We start from the raw sequence: 20,185 nt of genomic DNA, 5'->3' as shown, positions 1-20,185 counted from the left end.
TTATGTCATGCTATTTTAAATAATCAGCTACTAATTCATTTTATAATTATATCTGCACATTTCTTCATCCTCTGTATCTCTCAACAAAACTGCTTTGTAGGCACACATTTTTTTCACTTACCGATGTGAAAGTTTCTAAAGGAGGGGCACTTCTTTAGCTATTCAAAATACTACCTTATTAGTTACTTTATTAGATTACTTATTAAATTAATTATTTACCACAGTTTTCACTGAATACTTTTGACCGCCTGACATCTTCCAAGGATTTTTCTGTGTTTCTTTTCTAATTCAGTAAGATAACTGTCATCTCTGGTATATAGTTTATAGTTTGGCTACAGATTATTGACAGACTGTTGGCTACTGTGATTTATCATGGCTCCAGTAGTTTGCACAGAGTTGTTTGCACAGAATACGTGACAGTAATTGAGCTTGTGTGATATATTCACAAACACAAATGTAATGTTTTTGAATATAGGAAAATATGATTTTGTTGGTAACAGTGGCACAATATAGTGTCTGCTGTAAAGTTTTGGCAAAAATCATTCTTTTTCTAGTGTCAGGACTTTTCTTGGTCTATTTTTCTGTGTGTTGAATTTGGTAAGTAGTAACTATTCTTATTATGTTGGTGTTCACTGAGGTATCGGTCACATTAAAAAAAAAAAAGGAAAGAATAAAAGAATAAAAGAAAAGAAACAATAATAAAATGGCAACTCTGGATGTATGCCACATGAGAAGTACAATAAATAAATAAATAAATAAATAAATAAATAAATAAAAAGTTTACTGCCTGGTATGCACCAGAACAAGGTAAAAGAAGGAACCTGATATTTTCATAAATGGCTCATTCATAAAAAAGAAATCAACTTTTTCTGTAATTCACCCACCACCAACGTCTCTTCTTTCACCTTTGAAAGTTTATGTCCAGTGGGTGCTGATAGTATAATGCTTTAATTAATTTTCCAAAGAAATCAAGGAAGGGTAACACGGCACTGGCTTGATGTCCCTAGGCAAATATAGGAAATATTAACCGGAGATCAAGGAACCTGAAAATACATATTTTCTGTCTCTCAAGGATCTGAGTATCTTACCTTTATTGAAATTAACCTAAGGATTGTGTTCAAAGGTCCCCTTTTACAGACAGAATATTTCAGGGCAAAGATTTCTAAGCTTTTCTACTGCCAAGGTACCACTAGATGGGAATTTGCATACAGGTAATCATTAAAAAAGGGTTGTGTATGGTCTAGTGAAACATGAGAAATCTGTGACAAAAATCCACTAAAATAAAGTGCCTTAACCTCATGTTCATCTTTCCTCTCTGAGAAGCAATGGCCAAATTTTCAAACCCTAGGCATAGCCACTAAACCCATGGCACCAATATGTCTTGGGCAGAGCAGCACACCTTAAATCAGCTGAATGCTAGAGACAGTACATGTCTAATCCTTGGTGGGTGAGGTTTCTCCACATAGATACTATTTACATTTAACTCTTAAAGATGAGGAATGACTGGAGTTTTCAACTTAAGTGATAGAAGGGAAAAAGAGTGAATGCTCACGATGTTACATTTGATTCTTTGTTTTCCGAATCTCTGGCTATATCCAGAAGGAAGGAATCTATAATGGTAATCTGTGATGCTGTGCAGAAAGCCTGAATTTCTGAGGATATAACTTGACTGTTTCCTGTTTGACATGCTCTGTTTTCACTGAGCTAAAAGCAGGCAAAATACAGATCGGGAATGGATTTTGTAATAAGGTCATAGCAACACAGATACTTCTTTGCATTTCCTCCTCAGAGAACCTGGCAAACAAAGAATGGTGTTATGAAATAATCAACTGATTTAAGTGGCATATGAAGCTAAGCAGTAGGGTTTTGCTTTGTGAACCTGTTTTGCAGGGAGAGCAGCTGTAATTTAATGGATTAAATTTGAGCCTAGGAGATAGCAAACTCCAGCTTGCCACATGAACCTGCCCCTTGGCAACAATGTGAGCTTGTGCTGGAGGCTGGGGCCTCTCAGAACCTCAGATACATGGCTTATCTGTACAGCATGGAAAGCAAAGCTGTTTTCTAGAAGTTAAACAGGTGATAAAGGCAATAGGAAATCTAAATTAGTGACAAAAATGGGTTTGATCAGAGGTGTTCTGTGTCACAACTTCCTCTCCTCTCCTGTGTTTTTATATATGATAGGTGCATTTCATGAGGGGAAAATAAAATAAAATAATTAAAAAAACAAAACAAAACAAGTAAAATAAAATAAAACAAAATGAAATAAAATAAAATAAAATAAAAAATTAAAATAAAATAAAATACATAAAATAAAATAAAATAAAATAAAATAAAATAAAATAAAATAAAATAAATAAAATAAAATAAATAAAATAAAATAAAATAAAATAAAATAAATAAAATAAAAAATAAAATAAAATAAAATCCTTTTTCTAGAACACAAATTTTTATCTCGGAGATTCTTTAGTTTTAAAACCAGTTTCAGTTTTGGCCTGAAAGATAAACAGGAGTTCAGAACTTCCCCTGGGATATGTTAGTTTGGTACATTCCTCTCTTGTTTGTTTGAATTTTGTTTTCACAGAAGTCAACATTTCACTTAAAATTCCTACTTTTTATCTAATTTTTTTTAGCCTGACCTGTAACAGCTCAAGGTTTTCAAGGGACCTTCTGTTTTTCAAAATTCTCCCTTGTTTTTTTACATTCACAGATAACAATGAAAGTTAGACTTTGCTTGTAGACCATTTTAGCAGTATTAATTAAGAATAATTACACAATATCAGCAACATGGGATATTCTTATATAACCTACAGTATTAAGCCTCAGCAAGTTTTATTTATCCCAACTACAGTGCTTTTTTCTCAACTCTACATCCACATTTCTTTGCAAGCTCCTGGAAAACTGTCCTGTCTGACATGGCCAAAAGTCTGCAGCTTCTCAAGTTCCCCTTCATCCAGAATTAGAAGAAATAACTTCTGTGGATTAACTGAAATATAATCAAGTTGGTTCTTTCCAGAATTACCAGATTATTTATTTATTTATTTATTTATTTATTTATTTATTTATTTATTTTTGTGTGTGTGTGTGTGTATATGTGTCCTTTAATCTCCCACATACCCATTTATATCATATTCACTTTCTCACCCTATATAAACTTCTTCCTGCAAAACTGCTCATAACTCCACTGAAGTAGGTAGGTAGGTAGGTAGGTAGGTAGGTAAGTAGGTAGGTAGGTAGGTAGCTAGGTAGCTAGGTAGCTAGGTAGGTAGGTAGGTAGGTAGGTAGGTAGGTAGGTAGATAGATAGATAGATAGATAGATAGATAGATAGATAGATAGATAGATAGATAGATAGATAGATAGATAGATAATGCTAAGAGAAATGGATGTTGCTCATTGGAAAAGAAATTAAGTACGTGCACAGCTGGTGATGTAACTACGTAACATACTAACATCCATGTTATTTGAGCCAGGGGAGCAAGAACTTATTTCTCAGAGACTGAGAGCTGGAATGGTAAGTGGAATTTTCATCACTGTATGTGGCCATAACGACAAATTAGTCTATTCTGTGTATCACTCAGAGCAGAATTTAATTAAGGAACAATGGTATAAAAAATGCATCCTCACATTGAGTTTTAGTATAGCTTAAAAGACCTCAGAAGAAAATCCTTCAACTTAACATTCTTTGTTCCAGGTTGTTAGTTACACTTGCAGATAAAATAAGTACATTGTTCAGAGGCTAATTTTGTCTATCCTCAGCTCCTAGAAAATGTATATTCTTGAGCTTCTCTCTATTAGTTTAAAGGGCTTTTGCTATTAGGAGACTTTGCCATATTCAGGTGATACTCTTGAACTTTTTTATGATAAAATTCACCATCTGAGTTACTTCAGTCTTTCTGTCTTCTACTGAAATGTCCAGGTGAGATGTTCCTGACGAATAGTCAATCAGACTCTTTTCTGATCTTTTCTTCTCCCTGACCTTTCTACCCCCAAATAATTCCACACAAAGGCAGGTGTCTTCAGAGCACAGCAAAAGTCATCAGAGAGCCACATGGAACAGGAATTTACCACTGCTATTCTTAGGCACCATTATTCCACTATTTACCATATTTTTTGTCTTAGTTTTCATGTCTTTGGACTTTAAACACTTCACAAAGAGAAAAGAGCTGATGGAAGAGAAACTTCATAAACATTTCATATTTTTAGTTTAAAAATGGATTTTATTATTTATTATTGTTTTCATCCCCAAGAAGCGGGATATGAAAGTATACAGTACATCCAAGTTGATATATATATTATTGTTATATAGTATAGGGTATATTTATTTATTTATTTAACTGACATGCAGAAAATACTCAAAAAAGTTTCCTTCTCAAAGTTCTTTAGGGACTTTGCTGAAAGACAAGAAAATCAATTGTATATACAGCAACAACACTTCATTTCAGGCATGGGCTGAAGCACATACTTAACAACAAATCTGTTTCTATGAAATGCAGGTGAGTACAATAAAAATAAACAATAAAATGTCCAGCACTTATATAGCAAATTCTAGGCACTGTTTTCAAACAGCTTTAGAGTGATGGACAAAAGGCTTTTTATCACCATAGGACAATGGAACACTAAGATGGTAGATCAGAAGCCCCGCATATAAGAGATCTAAACTGAGATGAACTTAAGATCTGACTCCTTCTGTTTACGGTGCTTTTTCACAGAACCTACCAGTCTTTGTGTATTGGGTTTACATGGCAAGGTTTTAGTAGTGGGGGACTGCAGGAGTGACCTCTGTAAGAAGAATCCAGAAGCTGCCCCATGTTAGTTAAGGGCCAGTTTCCTCTGGCTCCGTAAGGGACCTGCTGCTGGCCAGAGTCAAGCCAATAGGTGATGTTGTTTGCACCTCTGTGAGAGCAGAGTTAAGAAAGGGAAAACTAGAACTGCCGCACAACAGCCTCTGGGAGAGTGAGGAGTGAGAAGCAGCCCTGCAGCCCCCAAGGTGAGTGTAGAAGGAGGGCAGGAGGTGCTCCAGGCACGCAGCACAAGTTCCCCTGCGGCCCGTGGAGAGGCCCCTGGTGGAGCAGGCTGTCCCCCTGCAGCCCACGGGTCCCACACGGAGCAGATCTCCACGCTGCAGCCCGTGGAGGAGCCCCCGGTGGAGCAGGTGGATGTGGCCTGGAGGAGGCTGCGGCCCATGGAGAGCCCCCGCAGGAGCAGGCCCCGGGCCGGAGCTGCAGCCCGTGGAGAGGAGCCCACGCAGGAGCAGGGGGTCTGGGGGGAGCTGCCGCCCGTGGGGGACCCGTGCTGGAGCAGTTTGCTCCTGGGGGATGGACCCCGTGGTACGGAGCCGTGTGGGAGCAGTTCCTGAAGAGCTGCAGCCTGTGGGCAGCCCCCCAGGCTCAGTTCGGGAAGGACGGCATCCCGTGGGAGGGACCCCACGGGGAGCAGGGGCAGAGAGTGACCGTGAAGGAGTGGCGGAGACAAAGCGTCAGGGACTGACAGCAGCCCCCATTCCCCTGCTCCCCTCAGGGGGTGGAGGTGGAAGAGCTTTTAGTTTGCTTTTAGTTCTCACTGCTCACTGCTCTACTATTTTTGATAATTAATAAATTATATGAATCTCCCTATGCTGAGTCTGTTTTGCCTGTGACCATAACTGTTGAGTGATCTCCCTGTCCTTTTCTCAACCTTTGAGGTCTTTTCGTTCTATTTTCTCCCCCTTTCTCTCTGAGGAGGAAGTGTAGTTGTGGTGGAGCTCAGCTGCCCAGCTGAGTAAATCACCACATCTTGTGTGGAACAGAGCTAGTTTAATTCCTTTTGAATTCAGTTTTAAGATAAATGATTCCATAGCCACATTTGCTGAATAATGTATTTGGATGAAGGCTGCTTATCCAGCTCTATAAATGTACAATGTTTGAAACTGCATGTGAATATACACTATGAGAAGATGAGTACTAGAAGCACTTCATCGACAATTCATAGCAAACAATCAGTTATCAAGTCACACGACAGCAAGGCATTTGATCACAACATCACTGAATGCAAAAGGTGATTTTTCTAAAGAAATTATGGAAGTTTGTTCACATATATATAGTTATACTACTTTGGCTGTCAACTTTAAAATAATGAGTTATCATACAAAAAAAAATAGACAAACAAAACATACTCGTGGGAAAAAAAATGTTTTGAGTCAGCTATTTGAATCCTAGCACTTTGGTATAAGATCTAACACTTTAACTCTTGAAACCTCAAGATCTTTCAGCCTACTCAGCTGACAACAAAGTTCATCACCAAACTAAAATATAGATTTATATTTAGTTAATGCCTCAGAGACGGAGAAAAATATTCTGCATATTCAGTAGTTTTAAATTATCTTTACTTTGTGTCAGTAACTTTTTCCCCAGAGTATGTGGGTATCAGAAGGTCAGCAGTGGAGGCTTTCTTACTCTTATTATCAATACTAATTTATAACACATTCTTCTTAGAATTCACCTCTCAGAATGAGAAAGGCATTGAACAAAAATTTCTCACAGTAAGGTGACTTACGAGAAAATATGCAACTCTCTGAATTTGTGACTCATTTTAGAGTAATTACAAGCTGAGTACAGAGTATTCAGATAAGACACAGTGATCCATAAAGATAACACAAGAAGTCTTGGTGATTTAGCTGCTGCAGTTGAATAACAGAAATATGAACTCAAACAGAAAACTAGGAACAGAAAATAAAGAAAAGGAAAAGGCCAGAATTTGGTTGGTGTTTACATACACATGCATCCTGGAATTGTAGTCAAAGGCTTTCTTTCTCAAAAATCCAGTGATGAAAGGGAAGAAAGTTCCAATGGTATTGAGCAGAATGATATAGAGAGGATGAGAAGCCTCTGCCTCTGCCACCCTGAATTCTGTGATATAATTCATTTTTGCACTACAAAAGTTAAAAGACAAAATAAGCTAAAGTATAAGGAAAAGTAATGAAGGAAGGGAACATCAGTGCTCCGGAGGTAATCTGAGAATCATCCCAGGGTTCTCACTTTTGCTTACAACAGCAGTTTGGAGCTAGAGATGACCACACAGGTAAAGATGTTCAAACACAAGGTGAAACAAAGACATCTAAGAGTCTTGTCCCTTAACCTGGTAATTCACACAGGCTTTGCTCTATAGTGAACGAAAAAGGCAGTGTATCTGTGAAAACTTCTAGAGGGTCAGCCTGAGATTTTATCCTTCTCCCACTGACTCTGGAAACCTAATCAAGTCACCTCCATGTCAATGAGATGCAGTAGGCATAGGAACCGGACAGAAGGAGAAATTTCATAGATGTCTATGTGTTCATAACATTGCCAAAATGATTAACTTTCTTTTGAGAGAATGTGCTTTGGAGATGACTTCTGGAAAAATTGCAGGCTGGTTGTACTACGTGCCAGAAAGGAGGGAACCTAAGATCTTAGTTTTCCACAGCTTCAGGGAATTTAAGCCAAGAGATACTATATCTCAGCATAATCTCTTTCAGGGCATAATTCTAGGAAAATTACTTTCCATTCTTTCTGCTTGTGTAGAGGCATGGCACAAGATAAATGCAAGTCAAGCAAATGTTTAAAAATAAAAAAGGGAATGAAGAGGGAGAGTGGTTGAAGCTGTAGTGCAAACATGACTTAGAAATCAAAGTAAGTTTTTAGATTACCTCTTTTATCTGTTCTTACATAATTTAGCTGAGAGAGAAGTACTTAATTATTCAACAGACACAGTAATATTGCTGTACATCTCCAGTTATACTACTTTGGATTCCTAGAAGAAATGCATTGTGTCTCTATCAGGAGAAATATGCTTTTTTGTCCATAGATATTCAAATTGCACATAAATGGCATGTTAGGAGTCTGAACCTCATTGTATGACCACCCACATAAAAGTTTGTAATTTATTTATTTATTTATTTATTTTATGATCTATCAAAAGTGGTCAACAAATAGCTATTCACAATCATTACACATCTTTCTCAGGGAGATTCAGAAGTTCATCAGAAAACATGTATTTCCTGCAGTTCTGATTAGGGACAGTTAATTACAATAGATAGGCCCATGTTATGTTCTTTAAGAAGATAAATAAGTCTAGAAATTCCTACTTTTTTCCTGATGTCATTTCTCAGGGTGCATGTATTTCACCTCATTTTAGTCTTATACATCTTATACATGCAGAGTTTGAATAACTTTCCACATCACTGTTTACATATGTAAACAGCTACATTTTATTTCCTCTCTTCATTTCTTATCTTAATCCAACAGAATTAAAATATTTGGGTGATTATCTCTATTCTGGAAGGGAAATAAATAGTGTAAACACAGAAAAGAAAAGGAGAGTTTGAGGGACTAACAGGGGTGAGAATAAGAACTAAAGAACATAAGGAGAAAGAAAAAAAGAAAAAAAAAGAACAATCTTAAAGGAGACAAGGAAAAATGAGAAAGAAAATAGAAAGACATCAGTCTGTAAAAGAAAAATGGTCAAAATGGTTGAGCATGTGGGGTAAGAGAAAAGTGACATGGGGAAATGTAGGAAAGGGCAATAAAGCAGAACTGACTGAAGTAGGTTTTGAAAGGGAGACTTCAAATATCTCAAGGTCTCAGCATGTGGCTTTTTCTTCCCAACACTTTCATAAAGAAAGTAAAAAAATGTTTGTAATCTTGACACAAAAGTAAAAATATCAATCTGGCAAAAACAATAAGTTGTCTCAGATCATGTGCTTATTAGAATAAAGTAAATATGGGAATAAACCCAGCTTGATTTCATTAGTGGGCATTTGCAATAACAGCAACAACAGCAACAAAACCAGTCAGGATTTTAAGAGGAATTGTTAAGAAAGAGAGATAATAAATGAAGAATTAAATATTTTTATTTGTTTATTTGTTTTCTTAAAATAAGAAAGGTAGACTTCAAAAGTAAGGGAAAAGAGTAAAAGAAAATACAAAGTTCGGAAAAAAATGAAATGCAAATATGACACTGAGAGGGAAAGAAGGTGTGGAAGAGGACAGAAAATCTAGTCTAATCACCTAGCAACCCATTTTTTAATTTATGAATTCGTTCATCCATCTTAATCTCATCACAATATCACATCTGAGTGCCTAAAGGCCAGAAATGGTTTAATTTAACCTCTCCTCTTAACAGGCAACTGAGGGATGATGATATCAATTCATTATTCCTGTTCATCAGTTTGCCTCTGTTTTTCTGTTTTTGTACAAAAAAAAAAAAAATCAAAAAAAAATCTGCAATGAAGTATTCCATTTGTGGTTCCCAATTCAGCTATACCTACTTTTGAACTTTGGCACTATTACCTTTGGAAGGATGCACCATGGCCCTGGGATGTTTACCTGCAGTGCACAGTGAAAGGATTAAAAAAAAAAGGATACCAAAGTAGATAGCATGGATTTGAGCAACTTCCCTTCCTTTCTCTCCCTTTTCAGGAGCCCATATAAAATCACACTGTGGCTACCATCCATAAAAGTGCTCTGCCTTCTGATGAGAAAATGTCCCGGTGCTTTCATAAACTGAACACAGATAATACACAGTATATAGTACTGATAGTAGGGAGGGGATATGACATCTCAGGATGGAGATGAGCAGTGTTTTAGGAATGAGACATTCTGACCTCTGAAATTCTTGAGTGTCAGGAACTCTGGTTTTATGAGTGTCCAGTTCTTTTCCATCTTGGCTTGTCCAGTAGTTGATTTTCATTATGATTACCTTGGCCATTGTAAAGTATTTTTGAGTCATTGCAAAGAGATACACTTTAAGAAAATGAAATGGCAGTTTGAAATTTATGAAGCATTCAGCTACAAGACGATATTAATATGTAGCTATTAGCTAATATTTTTTACACTCAAAGGTAGCATTTAAAAACAGCTGCACATTCTTTCTGAAACTGATTTTTTGTTTGTTTTGTTTTCTATTTTGATTTTTGTTTATTTTCATTTATTTTTTTTAAATCTATTTATTTAGTTATTTTACTATAACCTTTAAGAACTATGTTTCTATGAAAGGTTTGACCAATTCATGAGGAGCACTATTTATAAACCTAACTAAGCTCCAACGATCTCCCATACAGATGTCCTCAAACAAGAAACAAACAGGATAAGGAGTATTGAGGGGAAGAGGGATTATCTTTGAGAAGTATTTCATAACACTGAAGAAATTGTCCTTGTATTAATGAAAGTAAGTCTGAACATTACGATAGGGAAGACAATAAATAAATAGAGATAAAAATAATCCCAGGTTATTATCCTACTGTAAACTCTTCCAAAAGATAGAACTTTTCTATAGACCTTGCAGGTCAATCATCAGGTGAAATCATATTCAAAGGAGAAAAAAAAAAAATGTACAACATGACATGTTCGTTGACACTTACTTTACTTTTGAGATTATCTAAAACTAATTAGAAAAAAATAGCACCATGGTATAGTCAGATGGAAATAAGATCAAAGTCTTGATGACCAATGTTAAAAAACTGGCAAAGGGGAAAAAATAGAGCTTTAGTGGCATTTATACGAACATCTGTTCTGAGCTGGAGCTGGCAGTGCTGCGTAGTGTATCTCTGCAGAGAGGTAACTAGCACCATGGAAGACACCAAAATATTAGAAAATAAAACAAAGACCCCGTGGTTAGCAGAAGAGAGTATCAAGATTTTTTGGTATTGTAGTTCATGTCTACTACCCAGCTGCTGATTTGATCAGACACAGCTTGTAATTAATCCAAGCAAAAGGAAATGACAGAGCAGACCAACAGTGGAAAGCCAGAATGGCTGTGACAATTCTCCTTTCTGTTTCATACGCTGGATAATGCAGGGAGAAATTTGCTAGTTTCATGAAGACGCTATGGAGACTGCAATCAGAAGCTCATTAATTTCTTCACAAAAAATATTGCTGTTCCTGAAAAGTCAACTGTGATGAATTATGATCTAGAAAAACAAGAATCAGGACAATAAATATATAAAAATTTGGATGAGAGAGGGCTTGGTTTTCATGCAGTCATTAGGAACAGCAGTACTAATTACCTTTTCATACTTTACAAGACCATCCTTACAGTGGACTTGGTACTGTCTATATTTGATATAACTTGCAAACTTCCAGGAGATATGTACTAGTGAATTAAGTCTTATTTTCAATTAGCTTATAAAAACACTTAGACAATGAAATCTCAACAAAGGGGGGTTTGTTTGTTTGTTTAAGGTTTTGGATTTATTTTATTTATTTATTTTTAAAAATTCTACATGTATATATTCTAGAAAACTGTCATTACTGAAACATTGATCAGATTTACTTTCTTTCTGCTGTGAACTGGATAGACAAAAGACTGCTACAATTTGGTGCATGATATTTTGTTGTAAAATAATAATCAGCAAGCTCTTTTAAAAAATATACCAGAAAAAAATATATATTAGAACTGCAGAGAATATAGATAACTATTTTAGGAAGGGAAAGGTTGAAATCTAAATACCAGGGCAAGATCAGAAAATAAATGGGAAACTGCAAATTCTGTAGAAGAAGAAATGAAAATAAATTGAAGCTTGGGGAAAAGATGGGAAGTGAAAGGACAAAACTAATATTTTATTTACTGATTCATTCATCTGAAATTCTAATTTATGTATACATCTATCCCAGTCTATGTTGTGTATAACAAAACTTTCATCAATACAATATAAAGACATCAAGTACTTGAGCGTTGTCTTCCTCTCCCCTGGAGGCACTAAAGGATATTTTATTAATCATTGCTCCTGCTTCACATCTCTCCCTTCTGAAGGTGAGGAGACAGTGACAAAGCTGAGCAGAGGCCAGTATTTTCATTTGTGGCTCTGATCCCTTTGTCTTTAGACTGACACCAAAAATGGGTTTGGAGACACCTACAGTGAAGTGAACTCTATGAGGAAAATAGTTTAGCCAGATCCTCCTGATCAAGTTAATTAATAAATAGATAAATAATCCCTCATTTCTTTCAGAAGGCTTTCTTTTCATGCCAAATGGAGAAAGGGCCCAAAGAGCTGTCTCTGTGTGGCTCTTCTGATCTTGGTCCATGTTGGTAGGGTGTGCAGGAGTGGAGGCCCCATCGCTTGCTGTGGAGCAGGGCTGCGCTGCGACATGTCCATGGTGGCTTCCATCTGCTTCCCTGCAAAACTTCACAGACAGGGCTCTCAGGGGACTTTTGAGTCTCTGTTGATGTAGCATGCACAGTACTGAGCAAAAGAAAAATCATGTGGGTCTGGACATGACGAGAGTCTGAGTCTTACGGTACAGTGTACTGCTCCTCCAAACACTGTGTCAATGAGTTTATCATTCACCTTTCCTGATATGCAGTTTGACCCCACTGTTTAGACATGCTAATAATCATACTGCTTCATATGGGACAGTACAATCATTCATGCCTCTTATTTGTATTAACCTATATTACTTTGTAAACAATATTTTAAAATATTAGTTTAAAACATTGTATTCACCATTTATCTAGTAATTCTAAATAGTGATTTCAAAGAATTTTATAAAGATATTAATCCTATTTTTCAAACACTGAAGCTGAAACACTCCAAGACTAAATGAATCACCCTCTTCATTAATTTTATAGATTGGACTGAAACTCTCACCATAGTGATTTATAATCTAGCGTTATCTAAATTTCTGCAGAGTAGATAAACAGCTTAAAAACAGTACATCTGAGCTGAGAACCTCAGAGTAGGATCATCTAACACATTATTTGATAAAACATGACAGGATTTGTTGAAGAACATATTTCATCAACCACATTTGAAACTTCACAGAAGCATAAAGTATTAAAAGAAAAGAGCCTTAGAAACAACTCACACCTACTCAAAACAACAGCAAATCATGTAAAAAGTCAGATTTTTGTTCAGAATAGTCAACAAGAAAGAGACGTTCTGCAGTGGACAGGTAGATCCACATGCTTACATCCAATTACATTGTAATCACCAACTTACTAAAAAACGTTTAAGAAACAAAAAAATAAACAAACCAATATAAAGTATGCTTTGAACAAAAGAAACAGTTTTAAAGGGAGATTTAACTGTTCAGTTGCTATGTATATACTAGAATTCTAACACAAACCTCATTCAAAATATAATTACAATTACATTAATTACTTATATGTCTCCATATCTTAATTTCCCCCAGGTTATCTTCTAACTAGTTTTGCATGCGTAGAAGCATATTCTGTTAAGTCTTGTGCAGCATGTGTTTCAGCCAATTTTAAGCTTCTCGGGTGAGAGATTCTTTAGATGAGAACTGATATGTGTGAGTTCTGTAACTTTTGTCTCTGTTTTAGTCCCACTTTCTTTCATTCACATGTATCATAAATTCAGCAGTCTTAAACAGCAAATGTGAAATCACAACACATCTTGTACTTGATTTGGTATTTAAGTGTATTGTTTCCTTTCACTGCATTCTTGTTCTTCCTCCTTACTAAATCAGATTGTGAGAGAGCAAGAGTGGTATAGTAAAAAATAAAAAGCAAAGGGTAAAAATGCATATTATTTCAGATGTTATGAAATGTTAAGGAGATTTAATCACAGAAATCCCTGAAAGACTACAACATTTGATAAAGAACAAAGATGTTGAAACAATAAATGCATAAAATCTTTCCTCCAGATATATAACCTGACAGTTTTAATCTTAAACTGCAATATAAGGCTTAGGGAGTCACACTTTCCAAATGACACTTAAAATGCTGGCAAAACATCCTGAATGCCAGTTTCAGCTTTGAATTGACTATGATCAGGATAACAGAGTGTATCGAAGGATATGCTCCAGCTACTACTAGAGATACTGCAACCTTCACAGCATCTTGACTTTGAGAAGTTGACAGTGTCAAAAGAATTTGAGCTACAAAACTGGAAAGATATAGGATCAGGAAAGAAATAATGGATTTAATGACAGTTAGGTGAACATCTATCAAAGGATCCCTGAAACTATCTACATAGCATTGCATCTTCTTGGTGTGTTTGCACAGAGAAGTAATTAATAGGGCTGAGGTTACCACAGATAGTACCAGAGGAAAAAAGCAACCGGCAAAGTAAAGAAGAAGAATGTACAGATGTGAACTATCCCAGTCACTGATGTGTACTGTGCTATTCTCTCTACAGTTCCCAGTTGAGCTGCAGAGGTACGTGCTGGGTGTAGTCCATAAGAAAGGAAGAGAAGTCACAGAAGAGACCACCAGTGATCCTAGAAGCAGCCATGGAACCATCCCAGTTATTCTGAGCTTGATTTGCAGCAACAACCATTGGGTAACATTGATTATTTTAGCACAGTAGAGGACATAGAGCCAGGTACTGAACCACAAACTGGCATGGTTTACAAACATCCATACAGCACCAAAAGCTTTGTACACAGAAGCCAACTTAAAAACATCTGTAAAATAGAGACTGTGAATGTACATCATTACAGTCACCTGCAAGATAAATCTTGATGTGCTCAGGAAGATCAGAATCATATCAGCAGCAGAGATTTTTTTGCTTTTTATCCAGTTAATGCTATTAACAGCCGTAATAAATCCATTTCCCATAAATCCAACAACAACTTCAATAGCTACAATACACATTGAAGTGATGAGAACTGGAGGCAACATCTCACTGCTTTGGTCACCTCTGCCTGATTAGCTCGTGAAGCTGTGCAAAAGATGAGCAGATCAGACAGTATATTACTAGCCCCAGCCCCAGTCTGCTTGCCTTATATCAAGGAACAACGACATCTGGGAATGATAGTAGAAAATGTTTGTTGGTGTTGTTCCTGAGCTTGCAAATCAGAGAAGGATTTAATAATTAATTCTAAATTTTTACATGCATAAGATTTGCCTACGTTTTTCATTAGGGATGTGGGATTGTCAGGTGTATTAACTGCCTTATCTTTTATCCAATTATTTATATTCCCACCTGGAATGACAGAAGGCTCTGGCTCTGTGATTGTGACTGTACCTGACAATGTGGAAGAAGATGTATCAAGCAACCCAACACAGCCAGCAGCTTGTCAGGAGATAACAAGAGGTTTTATATTTTAACTATTATCTTTCATATTGTTTTGAAACTCTGTCAAGTATGACCACACTAGTTAATCACCTCCATTTTAACATGGTGAAGATTGTACAGCCTTGTCCTATTTTTGGGGAGCACCCCAGACAAACAAGCTTCCCAATTGCTATTATTTATTGCTTCATATAGTTACCCACTTCCAATGTGTTCATGTGGATGGTCACTTCTGTGACCATCTCTTGTGATGGTCATGTATATGGGATCAAAAGATGACAGCATGTGGTTGTATAATGGGGACACTTATGACAGCAGGATAGTGAAGCAGAGCAGTCCATCGAGCAGAACACTGTTAAAGTCCCACTTTCCCCAGCTACTTTCACTGCCATGACCTCTATCCCACCTGCATTTCACAGTGAAGTTTCTCCTCTAGACAGCAGATCTGGACCGCTTTTTCTTTATGGAGTGAAAGTCTGTCATCCATCTGCATATGTGTGCCCTCTTTGGCTAGATGCTGCAATTAGTCCACAAAGATTGGAGGGGAGGTGGTGGTGGTGTTAAAGCCCACAGTGCATTATTTCTAACTTAAAAAGAAATATGTCTAGATTTATGGAACAATTTCTCCTCATTTTCTCAGCCACAATCCCATTAATTCAATCCATTAATGTAATATTGGTGCATTAATGTTGTAAATAAATTATTTTTTGCATTAGGGAAATATGAAAGAAGACATGAATACTTTGACGTCATGGAAGGAAACGAGATCATTTGGCTACTGAAAAGTACTTTACTTAGGCAGTAAAGTTTTTATCATTTTTTTGTGGAAGGTTGACATATACTTCTGGAGTCCATTTCTCAATGGAGTAAGATGACTCAAAGTGAAAGGCAGACCAAGGTTCTCAATGTGATAAAACCTGCCAATTGGGGATGTACTGTTTACCATTATATCCTATCTTCATCCTAGGATGTACAGCCTATATATATGTATATATATATATCCAACCATATCTTAGCTTTTGTAGAATTGTTCAGTAGTGAAATAGCTAACTTAAATTGGTACGAGCGCATTTCTTCATCAACTTATTGAAATGAAAATCTCCATTTTTTTTTTTTCTGTCAATACTTCAGTCATGCTCAATTTACATTTCCATTTAGGTCCTAGTAATCACAAAGACTGGAAGCTTTTTCCTTAAGAAGTGACTATATTTTCTTCATCACAACAATGTAAATTTAAAAATAAAAAGTAAAAAAGCAATTTTGAGACACTTTTGCAAAATATCTTATAGAGCTTCCAAATTTCAAAAAGCCGAAGGGGGAAAAAATAATAAAACAATAAAAGAATACATTGGCATGTTTACTTTTCCTATCATGTATCTCACAAGAAGTATTTCAAAATAGTGATAAAGTCATATCTTACTAAGGAAAAAAAAAAAAAGTGTAACTTGACGCCTACGGTGTATTTTAAAGTTACATGCATAAAGCTTCCTGTACACGGAATATACATTACATAATTACAGTAATCAGTTACCTTAAAAATGTAGTCATTAAGTTACTCAAGGGAACATGACAATAACACTTTATTTTTATACACTTATAAAAAACAGCACTGCAATTATGAAGTAGAAGAAACTGCATTGGAAGATAGTCTAGAAAACTGCAAGACTAAAATGTATTCTGAACTGTTCCAGAAAACAGTTACAAAATTCTATTATCTCTTCATATCCACCTTCAAAAATAAGAATTTTAAAGGAAAACAAATCTAATTTCCATTTACCTATTTATTTTTTCCTCTGAGCAAGGTCAAAAATTGCAAGAAAATGGAGTCTAAAGTCCTGAAGGATGCTGTATGTCAAGAACTTCATGCTGTGGTAACAGAAGTTTCTGTTCTTATATAATGTTTTACATCATGACAAATTCTCAGCTTCATCTATTTCTATTAGGAACAAACTATGATGAAAATAAGGGTGATTACTCCAAATATTTAGAATTTATCTAATACTAGGATTGTAAGTTTCCTTGATTTTTCAATTATATTGTCTAGATAGGTCAACATTTTCTTAGCAATAAAACCAGAGATCAGAATTTTAAAGACACCTACACACACACATGTCATTGGGTATATGTAATCAGACATATAGATTCACTTTGGTGTGATGTGTCTCCATAAAGAGACCAGCAGCAACCTGGATGAAAGGAGAACTGCAATAAAGGAGGTACTCTGTGAAGGAAAGACAAAGAGCTTGCAGATCCCAGGTAGGGTTGCCACATTAATGCTCTTTTGTAGATTTCTTTTTGAGCTACAGATTTAACAGTCGTTCAGAACAGATCTAGTTTGCAGAGGATACAGAAGAGACCTTACAATATGTCAGAGTTCCTTGGCCTCATCCTCTGGGAGAGCATGTGATTGAATTTATAAAAGTGGCTGAGCCACAGTGTGATGCGGACTCTAGCAATTCTTAAAAATAATCACAGGACAATATTAGTATGACACAAATAGTAAATTCTGTGTCTGAATTTACACTTTTTCCCTTACAAGACAAAACTCACTGTACTTAGAGAAGATAGGTTCAGTTCACTGGATAACAGCTTTCCTCTTTTGATTCATGCATTCGTATTAACAACTGTGATAAATACACTTCCCACAATTCCTACAATAATTTTAATTGTTGAAGTAGTTAGAGAGATTATTAAAGCACAGCAGACAGTTTCTGGCTCTTGTAAAACACTGTCCATTCTGCTCATTCAGAAAAGCACGAAACACTAATTAACTGGTGTCTGGTTAATCTTTCAGCCTTTTACTGTGTGCAAGAAGCATATGAATATGATACTGGAAGATTTATTTCTTGTATTGTTCAGGAAGATGCATATCTTGGAAATGTCGCTGATGAACCATCCAACTACAACCATTGTTTCATAAGTTTTAGTGAGAAGTAATTGTCTATGGCTGGATTGAGGATAAGAAAAAATAGAACATGTTTAATGGCATTGACTTTTTTGCATTAAGTTCTTGCTGCTGTCCTTTAAGAGTTTTGATTTTGGTGTGACATGACAGGTGCTCAAACTGCTGCCACCTTTCTGTATCTTTACTCATCTCTCTGCATGTTAACAGACATGCCTTTTGAATTTTGGTGCCCTCATCTACGCCAAACTAATTCTTGATCAAATTTCAAAATGTAAAGCTTTCTCATGTGATACCTCCAGCATGTTTGAGGAAAAAAAAATCATAAACAAAAACCATGGAGATGAACATCTGTAAAGTCCATGCAGCTGAACTCGCTTCTAACTTGAGAACCAGGGTTCTCATCTCATGGAGGTATGGACATGTGAAGGTTCGGCCATGATCCAGAGCAAAATCAAGGTGGGGTAATGTCATTTACCTGAACATGCACATGAGGAAGCAATCCCAAGACCGTCAATTTAGATATAACCTTAAAAGTCTATTCTTGCAACAGCAGAGTTGGCCATATTTTCCTTTATAACAATGTTTGGCTGACTATCATAGGTATATGTATGTATCTGAAGTGTAGATATGGTACGTTTAATAAGATAAATTTCATCTTGCATGGCCATTTACTCCAGCAGCTGGACCAGCAGATAAATACACAAGTAAAAAACTGACATTTTCAAACAATACCTATTGTATAATGGCTCTTACATGAGTGTTTGTTATGGGGTACTCCTGTGAAAACTACTACTAAAATTTGTTGGACTGTCCAATTAGCTTTTGTCCACTCTCTAAGACTGGAGACATCAAGCACACAGCAGGAAAAAATAAGACTTCATGAGGTCCGGTAGATGCTGTCATTTTGTTTGATGTTCCTCAAACAATTCTTAAATGTTTTTCAAACTCAGACTGTTACAGTGAAATCAGAACTAGGGTAGGGTTTGGACAGATTAAGATCATGCTTCAGAAGGACACATCTCATCTATTCACATTGTTAGTGTACTAAGTGAATCATAAATCTAGCTTTTCCTATCATTCCCTAAGTCATTATGATTATTAGGAAGACATGATCTGAAATCATTAGCTTCTCTTTTTCAGTCTTCACAATCTGCTCCCCTGAAACGTTAGAAGGGCTCTGGATCACCAGCTGAACTGCAGTACTGGAATCATGCTGTCTCCCTCATGTTTTCTGTCTAAAAGCAGAATACCTAGCCTGTAATTTCATTTTAGAATTCTACCTGGAAAGAAAAATATTGGAAGAATTTCAACTTTTTTCCTGCATCCTAGTGACATTACAGTTTTGTGTTTAACATGTGCTAACCATTTGCTGACTGTTTATGTTTTATTATACCACAACTAAATTAAAAGATTTGCAAAACAGTACAAGAAAGTCAAGAATGCATATTACCATGGTAGTAAACATCCTAATAGAGAAAGAGAGAGGGAGATGAGAATAATTTATTGTTTGCTCGTATTTTGTGCTGAAAAAATAATGGAAAACAGACTTTATTTCAGTTTGGAGGAAGGACACCACTTTCCAAGGAATCATAATAAATTTAATTCCAGTGGAGTAAGTGCCTACTAGATCCTCATGACATTTCTTCACCTTTAAATCATGAGCTTTTTAATAAATAAGATTTTTATAGTCCGTAATGAATAGCACATTTATAACACATGCATAAGACAACGAAGTACTTAGTAATAAGATCCTTATAGAAAAATAATTGAATAATAAAAACAACAACAACATCAACAAAGAATAGGAGAATACTTCTTGTATAAGATGAAGAAATAGGCCAACAAAACTTGCAAGAAAAAAGAAAAGGTAAGCCATCATCATTTGGGTTTAGACTCTTGCCCAGAAACTCAGCAGTCCTGACTATTGCTGTAAACATGGTTGTTGCTGCCCATGGCACTTTCTAAAATGGTTCATCAAGTGTTCCTCATGTATTTGACAAGGTATAAAAGGCTTGTGAACCTTAATAAAATATCCTGCATCTAGTAAACAACAATAAATCAAGCTGCCATTTAACACATTGCTGACTTTATATTTCACAAAGAAGTAATGCTGCAAAATATCTCAAAAATATATGTGAAAGGGTGATAATCTCTTTTACGATTAATTTGCAAGCTGTCATACTGCTGTCATTGTTGAACTGGAGCTAACATACTGTTAATTTCAGTACGATACAATTTGTTTTTCAGAGGGCCATTGTCAAAACTGAAGACTGATCAGACAAAGCTAATGGAA

General features: G+C 36.0%; 2 protein-coding genes across 4 annotated transcripts in view; both read right to left on the bottom strand.

Moving 5' to 3' along the window:
* The window catches only part of TENM4 (teneurin transmembrane protein 4), a 1,681,110-nt gene that overhangs the window by 1,499,764 nt on the left and 161,161 nt on the right, over positions 1-20,185 (bottom strand). The window lies entirely within an intron of this gene.
* LOC308187820 (taste receptor type 2 member 40-like) lies at positions 13,658-15,781 on the bottom strand (the record flags this gene model as incomplete). The annotated part of the gene is made up of 1 exon (XM_080576170.1): positions 13,658-15,781. Exon 1 carries the CDS (start codon positions 14,591-14,593, stop codon positions 13,658-13,660), a length of 936 nt encoding a protein of 311 aa, XP_080432296.1. The 5' UTR covers positions 14,594-15,781.

Source organism: Anser brachyrhynchus (genome assembly GCF_964034855.1).
Source record: "Anser brachyrhynchus genome assembly, chromosome: 1".
NCBI lineage: Eukaryota > Metazoa > Chordata > Aves > Anseriformes > Anatidae > Anser > Anser brachyrhynchus.
The sequence above is the reverse complement of the archived record's forward strand: the minus strand, read 5'-3'. Positions and strand labels throughout refer to the sequence as shown.